General features: G+C 49.6%; 1 protein-coding gene across 1 annotated transcript; it reads left to right on the top strand.

Moving 5' to 3' along the window:
• The first annotated feature begins 378 nt into the window (after positions 1-378).
• Positions 379-11,205, top strand: LOC111139214 (testis expressed 28). Its single transcript, XM_022491417.1, has 4 exons — positions 379-471; positions 3,755-4,497; positions 10,098-10,233; positions 10,849-11,205. Exons 1-4 carry the CDS (start codon positions 460-462, stop codon positions 11,203-11,205), a joined length of 1,248 nt encoding a protein of 415 aa, XP_022347125.1. The 5' UTR covers positions 379-459.
• The last annotated feature ends 171 nt before the right edge of the window (positions 11,206-11,376 follow it).

Here is an 11,376-nt window from a genome sequence, read left to right as displayed (position 1 = left end):
CGTCCAGCAGTCAACCTGGGCACCCCTTCCATCATTCCATCATCCTGGAGATTCTACTTGCTTCCTTTTGACCTGTATTATAGATCACATCTCTACCTCATTCTTAGGTCTCTCTCTGGTTTTGGTGGTGCTCCTTCTCTAGTAGCTTCCAGAGAAAGATTGCAGGTGAAGTAAAGGATTTTAGTTCTTTCATGTCTTGAGTCTAATCTCACAATAGGCAGTTTGGGTGTAGAATTCTATGTTGAAAATCATCCCCCCACTGCAAATTCAGAGGCATTACTTGTTTTCTTGTTCCTCAGTGCTTTGCTGAAAAGTCTGAAGACAATGACTGCTGATTATTTGAATATGACCTATTTTTTTCTCTCTGACAGCTATTCTCTCAGCATATTGAAGATATTACTCAACTCTCTTCTGGATTTCATTGATGCCACTAAGAAGTCAGCTTTCAGTCTGAAGGTCATGGTTTTAAAGGTAATCAGTCTTTTAAATCTGGCTGTTTTTAAAGTCGTGTGTCTAGGTGTGGGTTTACTTCTGTTTTCCTGTTTGGGATTTATTTGGCTTCTTGAATTTGTGGAGTTGTGTCTTTCATCAGTCCTGGAAAGTTCTTTGTGATTATCTCTCTCTCTTTTTTTAAAGATTTTATTTATTTATCTGACAGAGATGGCAAGTAGGCAGAGAGGCAGGAAGAGAGAAAGGGGGAAGCAGGCTCCCCGCTGAGCAGAGAGCCCGATATGGGGCTCGATCCCAGGACCCTGAGATCATGACCTCAGCTGAAGGCAGAGGCTTAACCTGCTGAGTCACCCAGGTGCCCGATTATCTCTTAAAATCTTGCCATTCTCTCATTTTGTTAGACTTTCTCATTCTATCTTCCATGTCTTCTGTTTTTCTAATTTTCTATTTCTTTGTCCCCTCTGTGTTACATTCTGGATACTTTCTTTTTTTAGATTTTATTTATTTATTTCAGAGAGAGAGCATGCAGGGGGACAGGCAGAGGGAGAGGGAGAGAGGGGACCTCAAGCAGACTCCATGCTGAAGGCTTTGCATAGGGCTTGATCTCTCAAACCTGAGATCATGACTGGACCCAAAAATCAAGAATTGGCTGCTTCACTGCCTGAGGCACCCAGGTGTCCCTGTTTTGCGTTTTTCTAATTCTCTCTTCAGCTATTTCTAATGCACTATACAACCATCTGTTGACCATTAAAAACTTTCATTTTTAAAATTTAGTTTATTTATTGATTTATTTGAGATATGTATATATAGAGAGCACACAAGCAGGGATAGCGGGGGAGGGAGAAGCAGGCTTCCAGCTGAGCAGGGAGCCCGATGTGGGGCTCGATCTTAAGACCCTGGGAACAAGACCTGAGTGGAAGGCAGACGCTTAACCCACTGAGCCACCCAGGTGTCCCAACTATTTAAAAACTTTTAAAAATGTGAGATTTGGCATATGTATATAAAGGCACAGAAAACACCAACATACATTTTAGGAAATAATGATAAGATGAACTTGCTTGTATCTACTACTCGGGTCAAGCACCTTGGCCTCCGCATGTCTCTTCCAATCAATTCCCCTTCTCCCAGTTTAGTGGGAGTCACTATACTGAGGTTTATGCTATCCATGTTCACACTTTTCTTTATAGTTTTATTGTCTACTGTCCCTAAACAACATCATTTTGTTTTGCCTGCTTTTGAACTTTGTATGAATGAAACCATAGAGAGTAAGGATTTTTCCATGTTTAGCTTTTTTGTTCAACATTATGCTTGTTCATTCATGTTTTCGAGGCTGTAGTTCATTTTCATTGTTGTATAGTAGTATATTGTTGAGCATTTTACAGTTCACTTTCACATTTCACTATTGATGGGCAGATGGGTTGTTTCTAGCCGTTGGTTATTGGGGACATTAGTGTACCTGTTTCTCAAGGCTATACCTATTAATGCAATTTCTGGGCCATTTGGTATGCATGTCTTCAATGTTACAATTTACTAGTGCTTTTCCAAAGTACTTGTACCAATTACTCTCCCACCTGGAGTGATTTAGAGGTCCTGTTGTTCCATATCCTTGCCAACATTTATTATTATTAGTCTAAATTTTGCCAGTCTACTAGATGCATAATGGTATGACCATTTTTTTAATCAAGGTGTGATTTGCATACAATAAAATAGACAGAACCAAGCTATGTATTATCATATAATCACCCCTGATTTACCACCAGGAAATCCTTTGCAGATTGAAAATGTTTGTGAAGGCTTTTACATTTAAAAAGTAGAAACAGGGGCACCTGGGTGGTTCAGTGGGTTAATCCTCTGCCTTTGGCTCACATCACGATCTCAGGGTTCTGGGTTTGAGTCCCGCATTGGGCTCTCTGCTCAGCAGGGAGCCTGCTTCCCCCTCCCCCACCTGCCTTTCTGCCTACTTGTGATCTCTCTCTCTGTCAAATAAATAAATAAAATCTTTAAAAAAAAAAGTAGAAACAGAACAGAGGCTCCAACCTGGTTTTTTTTTTTAAAGATTTTTTTAAATATAAAACAATACCACTTCCTGCTAGTTTTTTTTTTTTTAATAGTTATTCTTTGGGGGTGCCTGGGTGGCTCAGTCGGTTGGGTGTCTGCCTCCAGCTCAGGCCACGATATCAGGGTACTGGGATTGAGCTCCATGTCAGACTCCCTGTTCAGTTGGGGAGAGCTTCTCCCTCTTCTCCCTCTGCTCCTCTTCTCACTGGCTTTCTTTCTCTCAAATAAATACATAAATAAAAATCTTTACAAAGATAGTTATTTTTTAGTAAATGTTTACAAGCATTGGGGAAAAATAAAAGATTTTACTTTAAAATAATCTCTACCCCCAATGTGGGGCTTGAACTCCCAAGCCCAAGATCAGGAGTTACGCGTTCCATGGACTGAGCCAGCCAGGCGCCCCTTCACCTGTTCTGACTTCACCTACATTTCCTGGCTCATCACCATTCATTCTTCCCTGGTCCATTGTGTTCCAGCTATGCTGCTATAAGCATTTTTATTTTAGAGATGAGATAACTGACCCTCCAAGTGGTTTATTAACTTGTCTATGCAAGAGACTCATTCATAGGCGTCACAATAGACATTTTCACACTTGACCACCAGCTCTATATGAGCAAGGAACGTGTCTGGCTTCTGTACCACGTTGTGGGTGCTCGGGAAACACGTGTTGAATGAATGATTGAATGAAGAAATGAACCTGTCAGGATGCAAATCTCCTTACCTACCACTTCTATCTGCCTGGCAGTAGCAATATAAGAAACTGTCTGGGTTGATGGGAGCAAGCTTATTCCATACTTTACAAGAGTAGTTCTTTACAAAATGAGATTTATACCAATGCAGTTGGTATTTCTTGGAAGAGAGGAAGTCCAAGAACAGATAGGACAAATGTGGAGGGAAGATTCTAGCCATAGAAGATTCTAGCCAAGGAAGATTCTGGGGGTTCTATTGAGGTACACTCATAGAGCAAAAAGTCAGGGGCTGGGTCAGTTGGAGGAGTATGTGACTCTTGATCTGAGGGTTGTGACATCTAAGAAAAAAAAGTCAGGTGCTGAAAAGGGGAGAGGGGCCTGGAAGTTGAACTTGACCTCCTCATCTGTGCTGGGCCCATCTTGAATGCACAAATCTTGCATATGTGAGTATCTGTGCTTACGCCTAAGTATTTTTAGCATGAGGCAATTCCATGTCCTGTCCTACTATTTGTAGCTCAAAGAAGTACCTGTTAATGATTTCTTGTTTCCCAACGCAGGTGGAAGACAGCAAGAGCTCAAGTGCCACCGTTCCCTCCAACATTGCCTCCAACATTCCCTCGTGCAGGTCCCTGTCATCCGCCGAGGACGGCCCCAGCGGCCATTGCAGTCTCCCAGCTGGGGAGCTGGCCCGCAGCTTACAGGACAGTGTCAGGCACCGCATCCTCTACCTCTCCGAGCAGCTGAGAGTGGAGAAGGCCAGCCGGGATGAGAACACCATGGGCTACCTCAAGCTGGTGTCCAAAGCCGACCGGCACCAGGCCCCCCACATCCGGCAGGCCTTTGAGAGGGTGAACCAGCGCGCCTCCGCCACCATTGCTCAGATCGAGCGAAGGCTCCGCCATTGCTACCGGCAGCTGCAGGAGCTGCAGGAAGGCTGCAGGCCCGGGGGCTTCGCGCTGAGGGCAAAGAGCAGCCTGGACGAGTGCGAGCAGCCCCGCGGGAAGACCCCGCCCTCTGAGCCTCCTGAGCCGGGCAGGGCGGACGGCCTGTCCTCCAAGCTGTCTGCCGTCGTCAGACACGTGCCCCTGGAGAGTCACTTCCCGGCCTCGCGGCCAGGGAAGCCCTCCGAGACAAAGTGTGTGGCCCAGCAGCGCAACTTGCTGTTGCAGAAGATGAAGGAAGACCTGAAGGCGGCCAGGGAGCTCCACGCCAGCCTCCAGGTGTCCTATCAGAGCCTGAAGGAGAAGCATGGGACGGACCTGCGGGCGTCTCTAGTGTCCCTTCGGGAAGAGAAATGCAGGTGAGCGGGAGATCCTCCCCTCTGCTGCCCCGGCTCTGGGGATAGCGGCCCCCCCGGGACTGTGTGCAGAAGAGTGAAGGGCAGCGAGGATGTGAACTTGGAGGGTCACAGGAGGGGAAGGGGGGCGAAGCCAGTGAGTGTTTCTCTGGGCAGCGGGGCGTCCCCAGAGTGGGGAGGGCTCATTCCGGCTCATCCCGGCCCTCTGTTGCACTTGGGCCTGCCGCCAACACGGTTCCAGCTCAGGGTCCCGCTCGGTGGTCCCAGAAGCTGGGGGCTCTGACCCGTTGCGGTGGTGGGGAGCCCAGCAGATGCTCACTGCCCTTCAGGGAGCAGTCCGGCGCCTGCTAGAATAGAGTGTGGGAAGCAGGTGCCCCACCAGCCACGGTCCCTTCACCTGTGCTTGTAGCTGAGTTGGGGCCAAAGGTCCCATATAGGATATTTGGTCTGAAGGTCTGAAAATGTTTGTCTTCTGGGGAATGCTTTCTCCCCACTGTGTGGTGGGTCGACTTCATTTTCATCTAAGACCAGACTAGGTCTCACAAATAGGGAGAAAAAGGCATATTCGGTCTCTCAAAGGACCCATCCCATGCCTACCTGGACCTCTCGGACGGTCCTGCCGGCCTTCAGTGGTGCCACAGTCTCCCCCTGATGCCCACAGTCTGTGGCATTGGCTGCTTGTGCTCGCTCTAACCCTCCCAACAGCCTGGCCATGGAGGGAGGGATTCACTTACGAACCAAGATTCTCAGTAAAGTAAGAACTTTGTGGTCCCTTAGTACTTCTGTGTGGGGGGGGGTGCGAAAGAAACTTGGGAATCAGTCCTCTAATGTTTTCTCAGGGAAACGTTACCTGCATTAACACTGCTTGACAAATCTAGAAAGGACAATTATAAAATATGATGGGTGTGGTGCGCTTGGGTGGGCGGCACCGCTTGGGTGGGCGGCACCATCGGTCAAGCGTCTGACTCTTGGTTTCTGGTCATGTCATGATCTTGGGGTCGTGGGATGGAACCCCGTGACGGGCTCGGTGATCAGCAAGGAGCCAGCTTGAGAGTCTCTCTCCCTCTCCCTCTGCTCCTCCTGCTCATGCTCTCTCTCTCTCTAATAATAAATAAATCTTCAAACAAGTATTACGGGGCAACCCACTGTCAAGTAAGATAACAAATCAGAATTATAGATCTCTTTTGGATGTGATTTTTGTAGGACATGGCAACCAAATCTTAAATGTTGGGACTCTTAATGCCCCTTTGCCAAAATACCATTCATTTCCAAGGTCGAATTTATACAAAGCAAGACTAGAGCTCAGTGGCAGTTACACAAATCCCTGTAAGTTTCCATTCTGCCTTGGCCAACAGGACCGTTTTGATCTTGGAAGCTCTTGGCCCTTAGCGAATCAGAATCCAGCAGCAGTGAGGGGCAGCAGGGCCACCTACCACTCCCGGATTCCCCATGAATTCTACAAGCTTGCACTTCTGGAACAGGTGCCCCCACTGCCACTGGACTGTGACAGGAGTGTGAAGTAGCTTGTTGGCTACAGCAATCAGCCTACCTTGATTAATATACACGAGAAGCAATGAAGCAGGTCTGTGTGACTCAGATTTACCAGGAGACAAGGAAAGAATGGGTGGGAGACGACTTCACATAATAGCAGTGACAGCAGGGACCAAGTAACCCTGTCCCCTGTACCATTCAGTCACCCACTTTACCGATAGGGAAATGGAGTTTCAGAGAGGCACAAGCCTGAGCGCATGTCAGCATGTCCCGGCCACATGGCTTCCTGATCTAGTTGAAGGGGGCGCAGGAATTCAATGCCATTTTTAAAACATATATCTCCTTCAAATCTTTTTTTAAAGATTTTATTTTATTTATTTGACACACAGAGAGATCACAAGTAGGCATTTCGTACATTCACAGTACTGTGCAAGCACCACCTCTATTGGTTCAGAACATTGTCATCACTCCGGAGAGAGACCCCATTGGTCCCCATTCACTTTGCCCCAACCCCCAGTCACCACCAATGTGCTTTCTGTCTTTCTGCACTTGGCTTTTCTGGGTATTTCGTGTAAGTGGAATCATACAGTGTATAACCCTTTGTGTCTGTTTTCTTGCACCGGTGTAAGAGTTTTGATATTCATCGGAGTTGCATGGAGGAATAGTTCCTTCTTTCTTGCTTAGCGCTGTTCCCTTGTACGGATGCACCACAGTTAGTTGACACATTCACCTGCTGCTGTTTGGAGCTTTTTTTAAAAAATATTTTATTTATTTATTTGAGAGAGACAGAGAAAGCATGAGAGGGGAGCAAGTCAGGGGGAGAAGCCGACCCCCGGCTGAGCTGGGAGCCCGATGTGGGACTTGATCCTGGGAGGCCGGGATCACGACCCAAGCCGAAGGCGGTCACCCAATCGATTGAGCCCCCCAGGCTGGGACTGTGATGAATAAAGCCTCCACAAACGTTCTTGCATCAGCTTCTGGTGGCTGCCGGGCTCCTTAGCTTGTGGCCACATCACTCCGATCTTCACATCTCTGTTCTGTCTTCCTCTGGGCCTCTCCTCTGTGTGTAGAAGCTCCCCCTGCTTCCCTCCTGTAAGCATGCGCGTGACTGCACGTTTGATCCGGAGGACCGGCTCTGTCCCTGCCGCATCACCCCCACCCTGGCCATAAGGCTTGATCCCTCCTACATCAGTTTCTCCATCTCAGACTTCTTCAGGTTGCAAGCCACTAGCTTCAAGCTCAGTGCACTGAAGACCAGTCTTCGGGAATGATCGAGAACGATACTCTTCTTCAACAGCGATAAGCTTTAGGACACTCCGTGTCGGCGAGGGCAGGTTTCACAGTTTGGGAAGATTGGAGGGCATTTTGGTTGGCTGGTTGTCATTTTGTCTTTGTAAGAGTGTTTTCTCTCTCTCTTTAAAAAAGACTTATTTATTTATTTTAGAGAGAGAGAGAGAGAGCACGTGGAGGGGAGGGGCAGGGGGAGAGGAAGAGAAACTGCAGCCGACTCTGTGCTGAGCACGGAGCCAGATGTGGGGCCTTGTGCGGCTTGACCTGATGACTCTATCATGAGCTGAGCTGAAGCCAAGAACTGGATGCTTAACTGACTGTGCCACCCAAGCACCCCTGGAAGGGCATTTTCTAGAGTGGTCCATTTGCCTCTGCAGCCGTACGAGTGGGAGAGTGAGAGGTCCTTGACTAACGGAGGGATGGAGAGGAGTGTCAGCGGGGCCGCAGCCAAGGAGGCGGGGGCCGGAGACAAGTCACTAGAGTACCGTCGTGACTCAACATTTTCTCATTCAATAATCTATTCCAGAACGCATTGAAGAATATATTCGTCAGTTTGTATAAATATGTTAATGACTTCATAACCGTGAAGAGTATATTCACGAACATGTACTTGAACGTTCTTGTGTCTGAACCCTTCACATAAATGGAGAGACGGGCATGCAGAATGTCCTTTCAAGGGGGCACCATACTGCCTCCCCGCCTGTGGGCATTGTCTCTTCTCCATAAGGAGTAGGGCAGAGCCCGATATTCCCTGAAACACGGTCATGAACCAGCTCTTGACAAACCGGCTTTCAGCAAGTGATTGTTCGGCTCATCACCTGCCTGGGCGATGACTCCATGTGGGTGTCAGTCAAGTGCTTGAAGCAGGACGAAACTGACCTCCTTGCCTCATATTTCCTGTCTTGTGCGACAGCACCCCTGGTTATGCCCTGTGTGTGCCGGAGCCCTGTGATCTGACTGGGCACCGCGCCCCAGCCCTTCTGTGCCCCCAGGGCTCTCCGGCACCTGTCTGCACCTCCCACTCCACACCCATGGGACAGCCTTCCTGTCTTTGGCTCTTCCCTCAAGGACGACACTAAAAGCCTCATGGCCTCTGGCCTCCAGCCCATCCTTCCTGGTGCCCAAATGAAGAACCTCAAAGTGTTTTTTAAACTATGAAAAATTCCAAACCCAGGGAAAATGTAGAGGATAACATGATCGAGACGGTGCACCCACCTGCGGGCCTTGTAAATCTTCGCATTTACCATATGTGCTTCACATGTGATTTTATTAAGAAGTAAAACTTTACAAAGTTCGCTTGAAGCTGTCACAGCATCCCTTCCCAACCCCGTCCCCTTTCCACCCACATCGCTATCCTCATTGGGCCCATATCTTTCCCACACGTGTATTGGTGCTTTACAACTTACATACATGGCTGGTTGAATACATACTGGTTAGTGACGTTTTGTTCATGGTTTTTTTTTAAGATTTTATTTATTTATTTGACAGAGAGAGAGAGATGACAGGTAGGCAAAGAGGCAGGCAGAGAGAGAGGAGGAAGCAGCTCCCCGCTGAGCAGAGAGCCTGATGCGGGGCTCGATCCCAGGACCCTGGGATCATGACCCGAGCCGAAGGCAGAGGCTTTAACCCACTGACCCACCCAGGCGCCCCTTGTTCATGGTTTTTAAGAGGTTTACTGAGGTATAAGTTACATGCAATAAAATGCAGCATTTTAAGTGTATGTTTCAATGATCATTAGTAAATTTACTAAGTTATGCAACAATTCTTTGTTGTGTTTTAAGATCTTATTTATTTATTTGTCAGACAGTGTGCGCACAAGCAGGGGGACCAGCAGGCAGAGGGAGAGGGAGAAGCAGGATCCCTGCTGAGCAAGAAGTCCGATGAGGGGAGCCAATGTGGGACTTGAATCCAGGACCCTGGGATCATGACCTGAGCCAAGGGCAGACACTTAATCAACTGAGCCACCAGGTGTCCCTGTTTTTGTTTTAATAACAGCTTTATTGAAATATAATTCCCATCCCATAAAATTCTCCCATTTACAATCAGTGGTTTTTAGTATATTCACAGAGCTGCGCAACCATCACCACTCTCTCATTCCAGAACATTCTCATCACTCCAAAAAGAAACTCCATGTTATGAGCAGTCACTCCCCCCCCCCCCCCCCCCCCCAAGTGCCTCTGTTTCTGTCTCTATGGATTTGCCTATCCTGGACATTTCTTTCTTTTTTTTTTAAGATTTATCTATTTATCTCTTTAGAGAGAGAGAGAGCATGAGCAGGGATGGGGCAGAGGGAGAGGGAGAAGCAGACTCCCCGCGAAGCAGGGAACCCGACTCGGGTCTCCATCTCAGGACGCCAGGATCATGACCAGAACAAAGGCGGATGCTTAACTGACTGAGTCACCCAGGTGCCCCTGGACATTTCATGTCAATGGAATCATACAGTATGTGGTCTTTTGTGACTGCTCCATCCCTGTAAGCTGCAGACTTTTCTGGAATAACTACTGCTTACCAAACACTGATGCTGGGAGCTTACAGAGAATTTAATAGCAGGCGTGGACAGTTTAGAGTTTTAATTCTGCAACTTCTAGTCTGTGGCTGGTTTTGGAGAGCTGTTGCGGAATGCTAACTGTCTGTGAAACAGACCTGTGTGTCCGTGTGTGTGCGGCCGCTGTGCATTCGCGGTGTTCTGAGGCCAGCCTGGAGGAGGACAGAAGAGGAAGGAGCAGTCGGAACCGGCTGCAGCCTTGACTCAGGGCCGCTCACCATCAGCACTGCCTGTGGGCCGGGCGTGCAGGACGATTACTTTCTCTTTTGCTTCCGAGACAAGCGCTGCTGGAGGAACAGGCGGACGAGCACCTGCAGGGACGCCTGGATGAGATCTACCGCCTCAGGCAGAGCCTGGCGAGCGCGGAGGAGAAAATGGCCTATCTGTCCTACAAGAGAGCCAAGGAGATATGGGTGAGAACCTTGGGGGGGGGGGCTTTTAAGGAAGTGGCCAGTGAGAAGGACGTCAGGGTGAGAGAAGCAAAGGGCGATACCCCTGCAAACTGAGGAGAGACGGACCAGTGGCAACTTGCACGTGTGTCCGCGCCGCAGCATCGGGTCTCTGTGCTCACGCTGCGCCCCGCACCCCGGCCCTGACACAGCCGAGCTGGCCTGGGGCTTTGGGCTCTGCTGTTCTCATACTTGGGGGTGCTTCGGGGCCACCTGGGGGGGTGCTGGTGAGTCATGGCAGCTTCTTCTGGTGCGGGGAGCTCCCTCTGGGTGGCCCTGCTTTTGAGCCTGAGTTAGCAAGCACAGGGTAGGGCCCCCCTCGCCTGTCACGGTTGGGCTCCCCGTCTTCCTCGCCCTCAGCCCGACTCCAGTGCTTGGAGAGCTCCGGCACAGCCAGCCTCTCATCTTCGGCCACACCTGGTGTTACGGGCCGGGACAGGGCCCTTGGCATGGAAGAGCTCTAGGCTCTTGACTTCCCTCCTAAGTCTTCAGCTCGCCCACGTTTGCTGTGCTCCCCTGAGGAGCTCGGGGCAGTGACCGCACTTCACGGGGTGGGGGTGCTGTTCTTGTCACCTGCAGGAGGTCATGGAGACTTTCAAGAACCGCATATCTAAGCTCGAAACGCTACAACGAGCCACACAAGAGGAGATGATGGAGAACTTCAGGACCCGTCCCCAGAAGTTTGTGTCCCGATGCGTGAGCCTGCTCCTCACGCTGGCCGCCGTCTTCCTGGTCTTCGTCTCCACTGTGTGTGCCTGTCCCCTGTCACTGGTGACCTCCCGCCTGCGCACGTGCACCACACTCGTGCTCATCAGTCTTGGGGCCCTGGCATGGCAGAAGCGGCACGTCCTCCCTGCTGCAGACTGGCAGGCCTGGGTCCCCTCCAGATGGAGACTGTCTTCCAAGGACTCCAAGCCTCTATCAGATGGGACTTGAAGCCTGGGTTTGCTAGCTCGTACCGCCTTCTGGGTGTCAAGGACGTCCAGCCAGCCCAACCCAGATAGCCACTTCTCAGCTCCCCCTTTCTGATTCCATCACCACCAGCCCGCCTTGCCCTTCTCTTCCTCGTGACCCTTCGATACCATCTGCAGACACAAGTCTCGGAAG

The sequence above is a fragment of the Enhydra lutris genome, unplaced genomic scaffold (genome assembly GCF_002288905.1).
Source record: "Enhydra lutris kenyoni isolate GAN:26980312 unplaced genomic scaffold, ASM228890v2 scaffoldscaffold96, whole genome shotgun sequence".
Taxonomy (NCBI): Eukaryota; Metazoa; Chordata; class Mammalia; order Carnivora; family Mustelidae; genus Enhydra; species Enhydra lutris.
The sequence above is the reverse complement of the archived record's forward strand: the minus strand, read 5'-3'. Positions and strand labels throughout refer to the sequence as shown.

What these genes read in the sequence shown, in the direction of transcription:
- LOC111139214 (XM_022491417.1), top strand. An exon ending in CTTCGGGAAGAGAAATGCAG is followed by an intron (nt 4,498 to 10,097) that starts GTGAGCGGGAGA and finishes TTTGCTTCCGAG; the next exon opens with ACAAGCGCTGCTGGAGGAAC. An exon ending in AGAGAGCCAAGGAGATATGG is followed by an intron (nt 10,234 to 10,848) that starts GTGAGAACCTTG and finishes TGTCACCTGCAG; the next exon opens with GAGGTCATGGAGACTTTCAA.